The sequence below is a fragment of the Mustela putorius genome, unplaced genomic scaffold (genome assembly GCF_011764305.1).
Source record: "Mustela putorius furo isolate JIRA1106 unplaced genomic scaffold, ASM1176430v1.1 tig00003836_pilon_pilon_pilon, whole genome shotgun sequence".
In the NCBI taxonomy this organism is placed as follows: Eukaryota; Metazoa; Chordata; class Mammalia; order Carnivora; family Mustelidae; genus Mustela; species Mustela putorius.
In genome coordinates, this window is record NW_025421989.1 from 31,344,899 (window position 1) to 31,363,636 (window position 18,738).

Consider the following 18,738-nt stretch of genomic DNA (forward strand, 5'->3'; position numbering starts at 1 on the left):
AGAGTTTATGAACCCTGCTGAGGAACTTGGACATTGTCTGGTAGTTGGAGGAGAATCATCACATTTTAAGATAAGAAGTACAGATTTTCAGTTAGTTTAATTGTGACTTTGTTGTGGAGAGGAGAATTGAAGAAAGTACAAATCTAGAAATGACCTGAAAAGTAATGCATTATTTACTTCATACAATTACATTAGGGATAAGAGGTAAAAGAGGCAGAATAAAAGGGATTTGGTGACCAATTATGTATCAGAGGTACGGGAGAGGAAGGAAAATGTGGCCAGTTTTTATAGAGGAGAGTAGTTAATAATGCCCTTAATGAAAAATAATGATACATTTTTTTTCAAGGCATAATGACATATAACATTATGTCCATTTTAGGTGTACCAAATAATGATTTTATATCTGTATGTATTGCAAAATGAGTTACCATCCATTGTGAAACATAGTTATATTCTTTTTCTTGTGATGAGAACTTTAAGGTCTACTCTTTTAAAGTGTAATTTTGGTTCATACTATTTTTATGAAATATTACTCTGCTTTCTAATTCTTTTTCTCTTTTTAAATTTTAGGACGTATTTAACTTCAGTGGTACCTATGTTGGTGCTACTCAGATTATTCCATTTATAATAAAAAACAAAGGTATAACACGTGCCAGAGTGGAGTTTAATCTACAAGACTTTGAATATTTTTCTTTGGATTTTAAAGATAGAACAGGTATAGCTCTTATACTATAATAATATTCTTGTAAAACAGTTTCAAGTTGTTTTAAGGTATAATGTTAAAAAATATGTCAAGGGCAGTTGTTCTGAAGTATTTTTAATTATTCAGTGCATGGTTTTATTTCTAGAAATATATCAGTATTAACATCAGGATACTTTGGTAACGCATAACGTATAACCAGGCTTGTTAGTTGATTTAATGTAGTTAAGAATGTTATGTATACGTTAAAAAAAAAGTTTTATGTATAAGTATATACTATAAATCAAAATGGAATTATTAATTGCTAATTTTAATTGCCCAAGAGTTTCAGGTAAATGTCTTTGGAGAGTCCTCTCTATATGTTTACTCATGTATTAAGTATCTTTATGTCACATTAAATTTAAAAGATAGGTACTTCGGGGTGCCTGGGTGGTTTAGTCATTAAGCTTCTGCCTTTGCCTCACGTCATGATCCCAGGGTCGTAGGGTAAAGCCCCGCATCAGGCTCCTTCCTGCACAGGAAGCTTGCTTCTCCCTCTCCTACTCCCCCTGCTTGTGTTCTTGCTCTTGCTCTCTCTCTCTGTGTCAAATAAATAAATAAAATCTTTAAAAAAAAATAAAATAAGAGATAGGCACTTCTACAAAGACATTTCATTTGTTTACTCTAGGGGTTGGCACAATAAGGTTTGTGTACTAAATCTGGCCTGATACATGTTTTTATAAATAAAGTTTTATTAGAGTACAGACACATTTATTTGTTTGTGTATTGTTTATGGCTGCTTGCATACTATAATGGCAGAGTTGAATAGTTGTGGAAGAAACCATATGGCTTGCAAAGCCTACAGAATTTAGTATATGGACCCTTACAGAAAAGGTTTGCCACCCATTGGTTTGGACCTTTCTTCTTCAATAAATATTTGTTGAATACCAATTATAGGCTAGATACTAGACTTTGAGTCTATAAAGACAGTATCATATTTTAACATGTTCTCAAGACATGAACGCAAGTATATCCGTCAGGATCTCAGAAATTCACAGATGACTTGCTCAAAGGGTTTAACTGAAGAGAGTTTAATGAAGGAATTATCTGTGGAGGTGGGAGCTGGATGAAAAGAAATCAATGAGGGATGGAAGCTGCTACTACCTTGCTCCTGAAGGAGTAAGAGGAGACAATTTATTTCTGGACCCCCATGATCAGTGAAACTTTGAAAGAGGGGCCAACTGATAAGAGCTTTAGCCGTGAAGGAATGCAGCCATTGCCAGAAGCATAGCCAACGCAGTGAAGACATGAAGGCAGAAATCCCTCCTACCTTCTGATAACATACTGGTGTCTCCCTGTGGTAGAATGAAGTCAGAGCAAGGGGGCCTAGCTGAACTGACCTATAGGTCAGGACAGAGCAGCAAAGAGAAAGGTGGCTGTGGAATCTAATGACAAGCGAAGAACACCTCTAACAGTATGAGAGCTGAACAGAGAATCAGCTTATTATCAGAGAGCATGGAAGATGCTGTAAGGCAGATGAGTACCTGGTGCTAAGGGAGCATATGTTAGGGAAAAGTAGTAATCAGTGTAAGGGAAGATTTCTTGGAGAAGTCAATGCCTAATCCTCATCTTGAAGAAGATGAGAAGATACACAAGAAAAGGGGATATATGAAAGAATGCAAGTAAAAGCCTAGCAATGAGTCAAGGTGGTAAGTAGTTCAGGATGCCCAGAGTGTAGAGGGACAGGATGGGGAGGGCAAGTGAGATCCATGTAACTAAGGATCAGGCTTTGATCCTGGAGGTTAGGCAGCACCATTAAAGGATGTATATCCAGGCAGTGGTGTGATCAGACTCAAATTTTGCTCATTTTTCTTTTGGAGCAGAGTTGAGGATGGGCTGGGGGAACATGTAGGAATGGGAAGGGCAAGACCAGAGAGAGAAGGAGGTCAGCTAGGGGTTGTGGCCATACAGATGAGAAGTGATCAAGCCTGAACACAGAAAGTGATGCTGGAAATGGAAAGGAAAGGAGTACAAAGGTGCCGAGACATAAGAAATGCTCTGACTTGCTTATCAAGTGGACCTGCGTCTTAGGGAGGAGGAGCAAGGCTCAAATCTCTCCCAGGTTTTGTTTATAAGAGGTAGGCGACTAGAGGTACAATCATGGTTGAGGTGATACAGGGGGAGGATCAGGTTTAGGTGAGCGTGGTATGAGAGGACACTGCGTACTAGCCCAGGAATGATTACAGCAGGCGGCTGTAAATACGTATGAAATTTCTATTCTTTTTTTTGTTCCTAAGTCTGGATGCTGAAACTTTAGTTGCTTAACACTTTATTCTCACTGACTACCTCATTTACTGTCATTGTACCTTGTTCATTGGATCTCAGACTCCTCTTGGTTATTCTGCACAGCTAGTCCACAAAGTGCATATGTTTTCACAATTCTGCCTTAACCCTAGCACAAACCTCCCTCCTAGACCACTGCATCATCTTTTCAAATGCTTCCCATGCCTCCAAGCTTTTCTCCTCGGACCTGTTCTGGAGAGTAGTCTTAAAGCCAGGATCTTATCACATCACTCCTCTGATCAAAAAGTTTTGTTTGTTTCATGTTACCAATAGCAGTGGTTCTTAGCGGCATGGCTGCTGACACAGTCCAGGAGGTACTTCCCTTGATCTTAATTATTATTAACAATTTGCAACAAAGTTTACACTTAAAATGTTCTGAAGATGTATCTTAGTGTTATAAGTATTTTAACACATAAATACCCTTCTGTGACAAATTAGACTTGGTTTTTCTTGTGATCATTTCAAGATTATTGGATAGATGAATTGTTGGAGAGGCCATGTTGAAGCCATTTGGGTATGACTCCACGTTGTCTTTCTAGTCGCCTTGTCCCCACTGCAGCCAGATTACGTTCCACGTTTCCTTCTAATGGCACTGGATTTCCCTTCTAGGATGGTTCTTCCTCTTCTGTTCCTGGTGTCTGCGATCCCACCCACTTTTATAAATTAGCTTTAACCTCTTGAGTACCCATGGGTCATTAGCCCCATACCCACCCTTGTCCGGTTGGTTGAAATTATTTTTTAATCTTTACTCACTTAGGGCATTGTGTAAGTCTCATTTTAGTACTAACCATTTCTGTCTCATATCAAAGAGAGCTGTGTACCTGTTTGGCTCCCCTGCTACACTGTTAGCTCCATGAGGTCAACGACTATGTGTGTAATTTTTGTTTTTGTTTTTGTTTTTTAAAGGTTTTTTTTTTTTTAAGATTTTATTTATTTGACAGACAGAGATCACAAGGAGGCAGAGAGGCAGGCAGGCAGAAAGAGAGGGGGAAGCAGGCTCTCTGCTTAGCAGGGCCACCCAGGCGTCCCTGATTTTTGTTTTCTACTAGAGTTGTCCACGATAGTGCTGTGTACATTACAGGCACTTAAGAAATATTGGGGCGCCTGGGTGGCTCAGTGGGTTAAATCCTCTGCCTTCAGCTCAGGTCATGATCCCAGGGTCCTGGGATCGAGCCCCACGTTGGGCTCTCTGCTCAGCAGGGAGCCTGCTTCCCCTTCTCTCTCTGCCTGCTTCTTGGCCTACTTGTGATCTCTGTCTGTCAAATAAATAAATAAAATCTTAAAAAAAAAAAGAAGTATTTACTGAAGCTGTCTTGGATTATTTCATTTCACAGACTATATGTTTACATATATTCCAAATATATTTGAGTATGTATCCATCTGTTTTTATTATATTTTCTAGGTATATACCCATTCTAAGTAGGTTTTCTTTGCTGTATAACATGTGTATCTTTCCCCAAACTACAAACAGCAGATTAATATATACTTAATGAGGTTTTTTTGGTCATTAATGGTTTTTCATCAAGGTGACTGAAATTGATTAAGTTGAAGGAGGGTGCAATGAGTTATTCAAGTTCATTTCCACAAATGGGTGATAGAAATTATCATCATTCCTTGGATTAATCAGAAAATTTGGGGGAGAAGATAGGATTTTTAGAATTGTTTGGATGAGGGTGGAGGTTTTTTTTTTTTTAATTTTATTTATTTATTTGACAGAGAGAGAGAGAGATCACAAATAGGCAGAGAGAGAGGCAGAGAGAGAGGGGGAAGCAGGCTCCCTGCCAATCAGAGAGCCCAATGCGGGGCTTGATCCCAGGACCCTGAGATCATGACCTGACCCAAAGGCAGAGGCTCAACCCCTGAGCCACCCACGCACCCCCAGGAGGTTCTACTATAATAAACATTTGATCTTTCAGGAACTTTTCCTAGAAGTTTATTTAAGTGGTTATAATTTTTAACCTTGACATTTACATATTTATTTGACAATTTTTCTATATCTTCACCTAATGCTTTTATATCTGGAGTGATTGTATTTTGTCAATAAGTGACCTTGTATAAAATTGTGTTTATCTTCTGTGTGGCTTCTTGGAGGCATCAGAGGAGATCTGGGTCTTCCTTTCTCTGTCTTTGCTGGAGAGGGAGTCTCCCACTTTCTTGGACCTAAGATTCAGTCCCTTACTTGACTTTGACCTTCATTACTTTCTACATTCTTCTGCATATGACTGTGATGCTTATCCTTGAACTTTGGAGATTTAAAAATAAATGGGCTTACTGTTTGTTTTGCTGAGTGAATATATGTTTGATGCATGTTTGAATATCAGTTTTGGTGACTGGAACCTTGGTATTAAGAGTCTTTCTTTAACCAGCAGCAACCTTATGCAGCCCTCCACAGCAATTGCTTTTTGATCATAATAGACACGTTTATGAGGCTTCTCAAAGTTTCATTTCCATATTTAACAGTGGTATTATCGATATGTATCTGGCTTTTTAAAAAATAATATTTTTTTAATGTTTTATAGGGGAATTCACAGACCCTGCATTTCCTGACATATATTCTTTGGAGTTAGAGGAAGGGACATCTCTGGAATGTGGCATAGCATTTTCTCCCAAAGAAGTATGTTCGGCTTTCTATTATTCATATGATTGGAGAGTAGTGGTATTAAGGTAATCCTAACTCAGAAGCCATCAGAGATCATCACTTAAGGTCTTTTTGTAGTGAGTCTTTTTCTAACTTGTGAGTGTGCCTGAGTATATACACCTTTTAATTCAGTAAAATGATTCCTAGAAGTGTCTGGCTCACGCTTGCAGAATGTCTCGAGAGTTCTAGAGAACACACATAAAGAACCTTTGGTATCAGTTCTGCTCTCTAGAAAATTCAAGGTATAACACGTTATGAAACAAAGTTGATGCTAACTCAAAAATCACTTATATTTGAACCAGCATGTGCTTTATACTTATATTTAAGTGGTATATGTTTAATGCTCTTGGAATCAATACCAGAAATTATCAAAGATGTGCTCTGAGGATTTAAGACAGGTTGCTATGATACTGGTTCTTTTTATCGTGTTCCTTGATGTTTAGCAATTTTAAAACAACAAGCAACAAAATCAAAGAAAATGTCTTTCCTGAAATATGCCCAGGAGCAAGGGGTACCACTTGACAACGCTTTAGGGGCACCACTTGACAAAGCTTTAGGGGCCATTTCTCCTATGTTTTTGCTTCTGAGATTTTGCAACATAAGTGCCAAGGGAAGAACTTCTTGCTACTTATGATGTGGAAAGTCATGTTGCTGCATCCTCCTAAACAAGAATCAAATTTCTCTATGATAATTGAAGGATAACATTCTTAGGCCAAACAGTTCTCATATTCCAACATAACTAGCATGATGCCTTAAACCCAATAGGTGTAGAACAGAATGAGTTAAGTGAAAATAATTCATAATGCAATAAGAAAGTGTATTGAATGCCAGGTACTGTCTTTTAATTATCCATTTTTAGTCATGTCACTGAAGTACAGTTTCCTGAATTGAAATCTTATTTTAGGAACAATGATAGCTGTTACTTAGCTTTCAGGAGGAAAAAATAAAGGAAATTTAGGGACATGTTTAGATTTAAGAAAATGCTGAAGAGTAGTTTTGCTTTTTTAAGTATAGTACATTAGTTGGAATATGTTTTATGAGTTTTGTGCACATGTGATTCACATGGAATGATGTAGTGTACAGAATTCACTCATGTCTGTTCTAGCTGTAGGCAAGCGTAGTGCATGAGTTAGCAAAAGTGCTTTTCTGACATTAGAGAAAATGAAAATTCTCGTCTTATAGACAACATTAAGTATACTCAAGATATATATTATACTGTATTTAATTTCCATAGGTTTCATCTACATTAATGAACAGTGATATTTAGAACCTTTTAATTTTATTTATTTTTCTGGAAAATTTTTTTTAATTTGTTAATTTTTAAAAATTGAAGTATAATTAACATACAGGGTTATATTAACTTCAGGTATACCATATAATGATTCAACAATTCTTTACATTACTCAGTGTTCATCACTGTAAGTGTACTCTGAATCCCCATCATCTGTTTGACCCATCCCCCTCCCCACGTCCCCTCTGGTAACCTCTCTCCAGATAGATACTTTTTAGCAAGGTTACTAGGAAGAGAGAGAACATCTTTTCTTTTTTTGAAAATTATCTTGCAAATATTTTTCTTTGGCTTACTTTTGGCTATCAGATAATATCAGAGTATAAATATTATTTAGATTTTCCTTTTACCTTTTCAGCAAAAGGACTTTGAAGTGCATGAAATATCGTCAGGGTATTTTTAATTTGTCTTTCTAATTCAGACAAAAGACATAATAAACAAATGATTTGAGGAGATTCAGAAGATGTTTCTGTTTTTAAGTTTTACAGTATTCTAATATCTCAAATCTCTTATACCCTGACCATTTGCAAATTTTGTTAGCATTAACTTAATATTTTAATCAAGTGTGTCAATGATAATCTCTTCCTGCTTATGAAGGTTTATTATTAAAGTTAAAATGAGTTTAGAAGAGCAGAAAGAAAAAATAAAATAAATAAATCCTAATCCTTGACAATGACCTCTGGTTATATATGGGGTTCTCTCTGTTTTTCTTCCTCTCCCTCATATTTCTATGCTTATTATATTACTATATCTATAATTGTAAAGAAGTAATACTTTATTAATTATTTTTCACCCACATTTTTATTCAGTGTATTAGTTAAAATGATAGCTTTTTGTGTTTTGAATTAAGTATTCTAAATATGCTTTAATTTTTAAAGGATGATCTATCCTATTATTTAATGGCTATATCATATTTATGGTCCCTTAACTAATCCTTCTTACTATGCATTTAAGATTCTCCCATTTTTGGGGCTTTATAAATGCTGTAGAAAACATACTTATACATAAATGTTTACTTTCACATTATTTATTTTCATTATGTCTTTCTAGAATGAGAATAGTTGGGTCAAACTCTATGTACTTATTTTAGGCTGTTGATATGAGTTGCCAAATTTCTCTCTAAAGAAGGTTATACCAGGAGCACCTGCCTTCTGCTCAGGTCATGATCCCGGGGTCCTGGGAACCCACGCTGCTTTGGGCTCCCTGCTCAGCAGGGAGTCTGCTTCTCCCTCTCCCACTCTCCCTGCTTGTGCACTCTCTTTCTCTCAAATAAATAAATAAAATCTTTAAAAAAAGGTTATACCAATTATATTAAATGCCAGTACCAGTGTAAAATCTTGCTTATAGTGTTTGTACAACTAGGTTTCATTGATTATATATGCATGTATATATAATATTCTGCCAATCCAATAGGTGAAAGATCATTTAAAATTGCATGTCTTGGATTCTTGTATAACAGACTACCCTACAACAGTAGTGATTTAGTTGCTAACAATTTGGCCTGGTTGTTACTGTTAAAATTCTTTTAACTCTCTGGTAAGAGAAGTGGCCTCTGCTGTTTTCCTTTTACAATATTATTGGCCAGTTTTCTGTTTTATTTTTCCTGATAAACTTTGGAATCATTTTCTCAAGTTTATAGCTATAGATTCTATGGGGGTTTTGATCTGTGTTGCATTAAACTAAAGAAAAATTACAAGAAAGTGATTTCTTTTTTTTTTTTTTAATTTTATTTATTTACTTGACAGAGAGAGATCACAAGTAGGCAGAGAGGCAGTCAGAGAGAGAGGAAGGGAAGCAGGCCCCCTGCTGAGCAGAGAGCCTGATGCAGGACTCGATCCCAGGACCCTGAGACCATGACCCGAGCCAAAGGCAGTGGCCTAACCCACTGAGCCACCTAGGCGCCCAAGGAAGTGATTTCTGTCTAAAATTCAGCTTCCTATTCAGAAATAAGAAAAGGCTTTTATTTTATTAATTATTTTTAAAAGATTTATTTGAGAGAGAGAGGGCAGGAGCAGGGAGGGGGAGGGGCACAAGGAGAGACTCTTCAAGCCTGTCTGGGGGCTAAATCAGGACCGATGAGATCATGACCTGAGCTGAATATGAGTTGGATGCTCAATGGACTGAGCCACCCAGGCACCCCAGGCCTTTTATTTTATTAAAGGATTTTATGCTATTCAGCAAAATTTTGGAATATTTTAAAATTATTTTTCTATGATCTTTTTTGCTGTGTAAATGTTTGTGTTTTATTTATTTTTTGCTCTTACATTTTGAAAATAATGTTGGTGAAATATGTATAAAACTGTCTATCTTGGGGTACCTGGGTGGCTCAGTTAACTATCCGACTCTTGATCTCAGCTCAGGTCTTCATCTCAGGGGTTGAGTTCAAGGCCTGCATTGGGCTCCATTTTGGGCATGGAGCCAACCTAAGAAAGCAGAACAAAACATGGGTGTCTGGGTGTCTCAGTTGTTAAGCATCTGCCTTCAGCTCAGGTCATGATTGCAGGGTCCTGGGATCAATCCCTGCATCAGGCTCCCTGCTCAACAGGAGGCCTGCTACTTCCAATCCCTCTGCTTGTATTTCCTCTCTTACTATACCTCTCTATGTCAAATAAACAAAATCTTATATATTTTTTTAAAGATTTTATTTATTTGACAGAGAGAGATTACAAGTAGGTGGAGAGGCGGTCAGAAAGTGAGAGAGAGGAGGAAACAGGCTCCCTGCTGAGCAGAGAGCTCGATGTGGGGCTCAATCCCAGGACCCTGGGAACATGACCTGAGCCGAAGGCAGAGGCATTAATCCACTGAACCACCCAGGTGCCCCAAATAAACAAAATCTTAAACAAAACAAAACAAAACAAAACTGTCCATCTCACTTTAAACTTCAATTATTTAAAATTATCCTTCAATTTATTTTAGATTTTTCAGGAATATTGTAATAGACTACAAATACTGTTATTTGTTTCTTCCAATTAGATAATTATAATTTTTACCTATTTTTCTTATATTACATTGTTTAGAATTTCCAGAACAAGGTCACATTATTTTCTTGGCTTATCTGATTCCTAGTTTTCTGTGAAGTAACATAATGTTTTAAGCTCATGTTGGGAAATAATCTTTCTAATACTAATTTAACACAAATTTTAATCTAAAAGAGATGTGGACTTTTTTATTTAGTCACATGTCTTTATGCCATCAATCATATTATTATTCCAAGGGAGAAAATAGTTTGATATATAATTCAACATTATATTTGTAGCATTAGTATATTTTTGGCACCCATCAGGTGATCAGTAAGTATCCATTCAATAAGTAAATTAAAATGCAGCACATAGACCTGCACATTCATTTTTAAGAACTTTATTTTTCTTCTTTTGGATACTTAGAATTGAAATTAATGAGAGGGTATGTACATTTTAATTATTAGCACATTTATCCACATTGCCACCATTAAACTTGTACCAATTTATATTTCCATTGATAATCGTCATTTGACAAATATTTATTGAGCACCTACTAGCTACCCTGCATTCTTCTGGACCTTGAGGTTATAGTAGAAATCTTACATTCTAGTGTGGTAGCACACTGTCTCTTCTTCACATCTTCTTTATATTGAGTATCATCATTTGCCAATGTAAAGCACATGTGTGACCAAAGTCCAATGTCATTTTTTTTTTTGGTCACTTTTGCTTATTGGTGTCATATCTAAGGTATTACATAATCCAAATCATAAAGATGTATGTTTGCTTCTAAGAGTTTTATAACATTACCTCTTAGGTTTAGTTCTATGACTCATTTTGAGTTATTTTTGTGTATGCTATAAGAATCTAGTTTCATCCTTTTGCATGGAATGTCCATTTGTTCCAGGAGAATTTATTGAAAACATTATTTTATCCCATTAAACTGCTTTAGCACCCTTAATCTAAAATCAGTTAAACATAAATATAAGTGGTTATCTCTGGAGTTTTATTTCTATTCCATTGATCTAGATGTCTTTCTTTATGTTAATAACTCAATGTCTTGGTTAGTATAGTATATTTTGTAGTAATTTTTGAAATTAGAAAATATGTGTCAAGCAGTTTTGTTCTTCAGTGACATTTTTGGCTAATTTGTGTCTCATGCACTTCCATATGAATTTTAGGATTACCTTGCCAATTACTGCAAAATAAAATCCAGCTTGGATTTTGATAAGGATTGTGAAGAATGTGTAGATCAATTTGGGGAGTGTTGCCATCTTAACAATGTTAAAACATCTAATCCATGAACATGAGATGTTTATGCATTTATTTAGGTTTTAACTTATTTCCACAATGTTTTGTAGTTTTCAGCATACAAAGTTCCCACTTCTTTAATTTTATGTCTAATAGTTCTAATGTGATTGTAAATGAGATTGTTTTCTTAATCTCATTTGCAAATTGTTCATGTTAAGTGTGTAGAAAAGCAACTGATTTTAGACATTGATCTTGTATTTTGTAACCTTGTTAAATTATTCATAGTTCTAATAGTTTCTTAGTAGATTCTTTAGAATTTCCTATAAAAATATGCTTTCTGCAAATAGAGAAAATTTTAGTTCTCTATTTCCAATCTGGATGCCTTTTGTATTTTTTGCTCCCTGATTTCCAGAATCTCCAGTACAATATGGTTTAGAAATGGTAAGAGCAAACATCTTAACTTGTTCCTGGCATTAGGCGGAAAGTATCCCTCTTTCATCTTTAAATAGGATATTAGCATTTTTTTTTTCAGTTCCTTTTTCAGGTTGAGGAAGTTCTCTTCTATTCCTAGTTGAGTATTTTGGTCACAAAAGAAATTTGGATTTTGTCAGAAATTTTTGGCTTCTACTTTCGTGATCTTGATTTGTCCTCTGTTAATGTGGTGCATTATATTGATTGATTTCTATATGTTAAACCAGCCTTACATTCCTGGAATAAATCCTGCTTGATCATTATACCTGGAGTATAATTCTTTTTATCTATTGCTGCATTCAGTTTCCTAAGTATTTCCTTGAGGGATTTTGCATCCATGTTCATCAGGAATATTAATCTGTAGTTTCCTTCCTTCAACTGTCTTTGTTTGGTTTTAGTATCAGGGTAATATTGACTTTTTAGAATGAGTTGAGAAGTGTTCTCTCCTCTTCTATTTTTGGAAAAAAATTTGTGAAGGATTATATAGTAAATCTGCTTTAATTTAGTGATAGATTTCACCAGTGAAGTCATCTGTTCCTGGGCTTTCCTTTGTCATGTTTATCTTAAATTACTAATTCAATCTATTTGCTTGTTATAAATTTATATAAATTTTTGATTTTTAAAATTATGGTAGCAGTCTTTTAATTACTAATTATATAGTACTCAGAGTTTATAAGGTAGTCACATATCTAATATCAGTTTATTTCCACATGAATCCAATAAGACAGTCATTGAGACTTTAGATTTTTCCGCTTTTTCCAGTCATAAAAGCCAAAGCACAGCAAGGCTAAGTGACTTTTCAAGGCTACCTGCTGCTGAGCTGTAGAGCTTGAATAAAACAATGTTATGTCCTCATCCTCCTGACCCACTGGACCTTCATGATACCATGTTAGGAATCCAAACATGATGAATAGTACATATTCTTTTAGCCTATGGACACAAAACTTTCATATGTATTCTTTGGGTTTATTAACTTTTCCCCTAGTCATTAGCACTCAAAATCTTCAATTTCATAAAGTTACACTTATCAAAATGCCATTTGCCATTTCTATATAGTCTCTTTCATTTTCCATTTTCCATATTCATAGGAAGAAATTTGCAGTCACAATTACTTTCTGCTGGGATTAAGTTTATTTGGGGGATAATTTCTAGATGCTTAACTAATTATATATACAAGGGTAAATATAGAAGCAAATAAAATAAAAACCTATAATACAGTGGAAAAGAAGAAAAGAAATTGATACTGTCAGGAATTTATAGAATATTAGGAAATGTTATCTTGACTTAAATATATATCTGTAGAAGACAATTAAAACATTAAGGCCACGTCATTGGAAGTGGCATGATTATATTATTTGATACAAAATATCTGTCATCCCAATTGTTAATTATGAGTAGTATTTCTTTGTCAGGTCAAATTATTGGCAGACTTTCAAAATACTTTTTGCATATATTCCTCTTTATCAAATTTATAGCTTCCAGAACAAAAGAAGGGTTTCTCTTGTTTCTCATTCTTCAGTTCTTTATTAGTATTGCCTGTTAGATTTCATGAGTTTCCTTTGACTTATGGTCCACTTTGGATGGAACCCATTGGATGTTGGTTTCATTCCCTATTGTTAATTCTGAAATGACGTGATATTCTTTTTGTACTTATGTTTTCTCTCCTGGGAACTTTCTATTTTGCTGAAATCATTTCTCTGGCTTCCCTTCAGAAAACTAAGGACAATGGGTCTCCCCTACTTTCCCTCCCTCCTTTTGTCTATATCTTAATAGTTTTCTTTAATAGTTCTTTGAGGCAAGTTTCCCTGGTTCTATTTTTATTGATATATAATTGACAGATAATGTTTATTAGTTTCAGGTGTACGACATAATGATTTGATATGTGTATATATAAAGAAATGATTACCACGATAGGTTTAGTTAACATGTATCACCACATATAATTACAGGTTTTTTCTTATGATGAGAACTTTTAAGATCTACGATCTTAGGAACTTTCAAGTATAACAATACGGTATTATTAAGTGTAGTCACCATGCTGTACATTATATCCCCAGGACTTACAACTGGAAGTTTGTATTTTTGGTGGTCAAATCTTCTGTTTTGTCTTGAGAAATTTTACCAGAATGATCTAATTTGTTGGCATACAGTTGTTCATGGTGTTCTCTTATTTTTATTTCTGTAGCATAGGGAATAATGTTTCTTCTTTCATTTCTGACTTTATTTTAAAATTGAGTCATCTCTCTTTTCATCTTGGTCAGCCTATCTAACAGTTTTGTTGATATTTTCAAGATTCAATTATTGATGTAGTTGATTTTCTATAGTGGTTTTGGTTCTTTATTTCATATATTTCTACTTTATCCTTTACTGTCTACCAAGTCTGCCTACTTTGAGTTTAGTTTCCTTGCTTATTGCTTATTTCTTGGTTTTTATTTTTTTTAAAGGTGGAAGGTTAGGGTTTTTGAGTTGGGAATCTTATTTTTTTTATATAGGTTTTAAAGCTATACATTTCCCTCTTAGCATTGTTTTACCCATCTTTAAAAGTTTTGCTCTATTTTGTTTTTATTTCAGTTCATCAAAGTGCAATTTCTTACGTAAGTTTTTTTCTTTGATCCATTGGTTATTTAGGATGTGGTGTTTAACTTCCACATCTTCGTGAATTTACAAATTTCCTTCTGTTATTGACTTCTAGTATTATCCCATTGTGATTGGAGACTATACGTTGTATTATTTAAATAAGTTTAAATTTATTGAGGCTCATTTTTTATTGCAGTCCATATAGATTATTTAGTATTTAGCTATGTTGAGGTAATTCTAAAACCACTAAGAGAGTTGAAAATGATTGCATCTGAATTTGTGTATATGTGTTTTTGTATGTATGTGTGTGTGTATGTGTGCAAGTATATGATGGTGGAGGGAATAGAATGCTAATTTTCAAAATAAGCTATGTGGGATTTTTTTTTATTTTTTCAAAACTGTACTCTTATAATTTTGATAAAGACAATAAAAAGAAAATAATCCTTTTGTGACAGGTTAATATCTTGAAGCATTATGCCTTTCTCTTACTCAATGCCTGAATTTTGTATATGTGCAGAAGTATGCAAACACACACACACACACACACACACATTCTTTGATAGGAAAGTAAGGGAAAGAAGAGAAAGAAACTAATAAGTTTGTGTAGTAATTTAGTATATATGTTTTTAAGTATGTTAAGATCAATTTATATGTTTTCTTATTAAGTCTATGTTGTGACTTATATTCTTATATAGTAGAAATATATAACTGTGCTTTTAATGTCATCATTCATCCACAAAAGCATTTTAGCCTGGGGGTCACTAAAAATTAGAGAAAGTATGTAATCCAGTTTAAGTTTGTTACATGACTTTTTGGGAGGATTCATATGCAATTTGGTATTTTCATTTTTTGAGTTCAATTTACTGTTTAACATTGTCAACAATTAAAAATATATTAACCTATTTTTTAATGTTTAGATTGTGGCTCTCCTAGGTTTCTAAGAATTTGTTACAAAATTAAATTATATGTATTTAGTTCTCTGGAGTGTCACACATTCCTTAAGGTTTTGAATCATTCTGCATTTACTGGGTATTTTAAAGGGAGATTTACCTAGAGTATCAAAATGTAATTCAGTCCAACAAGAGATGAACATAAAAAAAACAAAAACAAAAAACCCTGCAGAGACAGTGTACCCTGTGAGATTTTGTTCTATAAATTTGTGCCAGCAAGGCAGATGGATTAGCTGATTTCTAGTCATTTCACATATCCTCCACTCTGTTTATAGCTAGCTGTAAGTTATCTTTCTGTGTGTGTGTGTGTGTGTGTGTGTGTGTGTAGATGTAAATAGTTAGTGGGTGCTCTCTTAGTTGACCTGTGTAGAAGGCAAATGTAAAATCATAAAGGGTTGGATTTCTTTCTAGTTGTAACCCTTCCTGTCCTATACTGCACTGGGTTTGCCTACAATTAAAAGTGATAGGCAATTACATGGTGGGCAATTATAGTTGTGTTTGGCATCCTTGACTGGAATGGTTTGTTTACATTGTCATTCAAGCCTTTCTTGTCCTTCTGGTCCACTCACTTGTCTTTTCAGCCAGTGTATAGAGTTGTGCTTCCTGATAGGGTAGCCAGTAGCCACATGTGGGTATTTAAATTAAGCTTTAAAGTTAAATAAAAAAGAAAAATTTCCTTAGTCAACATAGCCACATTTCAAGTTCTCAAGATCCATGCATGGCTTTTGGACAGTGCAGAACAGTTCATCATCACAGAAGGTTGTATTTGACATTTTTTCCTGCTGCTATGGCTCACGTTCCACTCTGTGGCACAGGCCAGTCAGTCTACAGTGGCTTGGTTGCTCTGAAGCTCTTATCAGTCCTGTTCTATAACTGCCCTAAAGCTCTTGAAAATGAGGGAGAATAGTCAAATTTTTTAACTTCTCTCTTTTTTTCTACCAACTTTTGTCCTTCAAAGATATGTGACCTTCGCATTGCATAAATGCTTCTCAGGGGTTATGCTGGATTAACAACCATTCTTACAGGAAGGCAGGATGATCCTTCAAGGATTAAAAGAGAGGACATTTGAATGACACCTGCCGCATAAACATTTTTATCTCCCAGCACTGCCTGGGGGACTGAAGTCTTCATCAGAATATCATTTTGCAGTTTGAGGTATTCCTCTGTTTGAATGACGCCAACTAGGAAAGCACTTAAAGTGGCACACTTCACAAACTTTCCAAGATTTTCTCCTTCATGGAGATAGCTCAGTGGTTTCACAGTGATAGCCCTCATTTCCTTTTCTCTCTCTGTATCCCTGAGTTTCTGTGTAAGAGAGAAATCTTGTATCTTTCAGTTCCGTTGCGAGGATTAGATGTGGGTGGAGAAATCATGGAAGCTCTGAATTTTGTTTTCTGTGTAATTACAGGACAACCTCAGGTATAAACTCATTTTATATACATTGTCTGTGAAGATGTGATTTATGAGAAAGCAAGTCCAGTATAATTTCCCACATACACGCAATTGGCAGTTAAAGAAGGCAGGGGGAATGACTCTCAGCTCTGTGGATACAGCACATAGTGTTTTAGGAAATATCTGTTTTGAGAGGGAAAAAGGTCCCATACTTAAAACGAAAGAGACAGTTAAGGCCTGAGATCAGTACACTGAATTATTTGACAATTACGAACATCATCATCATTTAAGACATCAGATATTCTTGAATGAAGCTGACAGTCATGCTCTGTGTTAAACCTCTCCTACCATTCCTGTCTTCTGCTTTTCTCTTCCCTGACTTTGAGCTCCAGCGTTAGACCCAGTGACAGTCAAGACTCAGTACTCAGTGACTGTCAGGATTTTAATCCATCATGATCACACTGAACCTCAGTCATTCCTCAAAGTGAGCGCTCTGTGAATAGATTCTCTAGCTAATAGCTCTGAGGTCACTCATACTTGGCTTTCTTTCCCTTCCTATCTGCTCTCTAGGATCTTTATATTTACATAAGTCTTCAGTGTTTTTTAGGGCTTCCTATCCCTTCATGGTGTCTTCTTATTATGAACATGGTTCTCTTGAGGGCAATGTTCCTTATATAGCCTTTCCTTTGGATCTGGATGTGGCTCTAGAGGTGATGCTTTCTGGAAGCCTTACTCCCTGGGTGGGTTTTTCTAGATGGTCTTTTTCTGCTAAAAATGGCTGCTGCTTTGAACTTCATATAATGAGTTTACTATTTCCCTTATTCAGGGTAGTAATCTCTGGACATTGCTACTAGCCAGTCTCTTTGTATATTCTATACTCTACTCCTCTAATTTTCTGAGTGATTTCAGTATTCATGTAGAGGTCCATCCAGAATCCTGGCTTCCTATTTCCTTGTCTTCACATTTCCAATGATCTCCTCCATTCCCCTCAGCTTCTTCCATTGGGAATCGATCTCTATCCATCCCAATCAGATGAGGATGACAGTTTGGGACACATGCTTTTTGATACTATTTGACTTTGAAATATATATTTGTATTATATTAACAAAATCTAAAACTTAAAGAATAAGATAGTAACCTAAAAATAATATAAATACTGTTAAAATATATGATAGAAAATACTAATTTATATTAATACTCAAAATAAGAATAAAAAGATAAACCAGAATAGGAAAAAAAGAAATGGGATAAAATATAACTAGTTGCTGAAGATTAATAATGATAAATACTAGGGGAAGTAAGATCAAGCAAAATTGTTTTAAGGACTGATATAGGAAAGCAGGTAGTGTTTATACATGAAATATATCTTTATTCAATTCCTTGATATCTGTATTGGAGTCACTGCAGAAATAAAGTATCCTGGGAATGAGTTGCTTGCTCTGATTTGTCAAAATAAAGAAACATTCATGAAAATAAAACATGCTATAGTATTTTTTGCTTCTATAATTCTGTTACGAGAATAGTCTGTTTATACAAGATTTTAATGACAAAAGATAGAATTGTCAGTGGTATGGCCAGTGTCTCAGTCTGTTCAGGTTCTATAACAAAATACCACAGACTGAGTAGTTTGTAAACAATGCAAATTTATTTTTCACAGTTCTGAAGGCTGGAAGTCCAGGATCATGGCACCAGCATGGTAGAGCGTGGGTCCTCTTCTGGGTTTCGGACTTCTTAATGTGTCCTCATGTGGTGGAAGGGGTTAGGGATTTCTGTGGACTCTCTTATAAGGCACTAATCCCAATCATGAGGGTTTTACCCTCCTGGGCTAAGTACCTCCCAAAGACCTTACCTTCTAATATTATCATCTTTGGGGGTTAAGATTTCAACATGAATTTTGAGGGGACACTTTCAGACTGCAGCAGCCAACTAATGTTAAATAAAAACACCCGCATGGCTCAGTTAAGTGCCTGCCTTCAGCTCAAGTCATGATCCCAGGGTCCTGGGATCAAGTCCCACGAGCCTGCTTCTCCTTTTCCCTACCAGGGTTCCTTTTTTCTCTCTCTTTCTGTGTCAGATAAACAAACAAACAAAAAACCAAAAAGAAAACCCAAGTGTTTTGCCCAGTAGAGTGATATGCATGGCTGGAACTCTAAGTATAGCCTTTCTATTATTAACTATACATTTTATTTAAA

At 35.3% G+C, this 18,738-nt stretch overlaps 1 protein-coding gene across 1 annotated transcript in view; it reads left to right on the forward strand.

The window, feature by feature from the left end:
* Positions 1-18,738, forward strand: part of CFAP47 (cilia and flagella associated protein 47) — a 529,980-nt gene that overhangs the window by 86,595 nt on the left and 424,647 nt on the right. The window contains exons 21-22 of the mRNA XM_045089444.1: positions 571-715; positions 5,542-5,636. Coding sequence (XP_044945379.1) covers positions 571-715; positions 5,542-5,636 — 240 coding nt within the window. The remainder of the gene's footprint in view (positions 1-570; positions 716-5,541; positions 5,637-18,738) is intronic.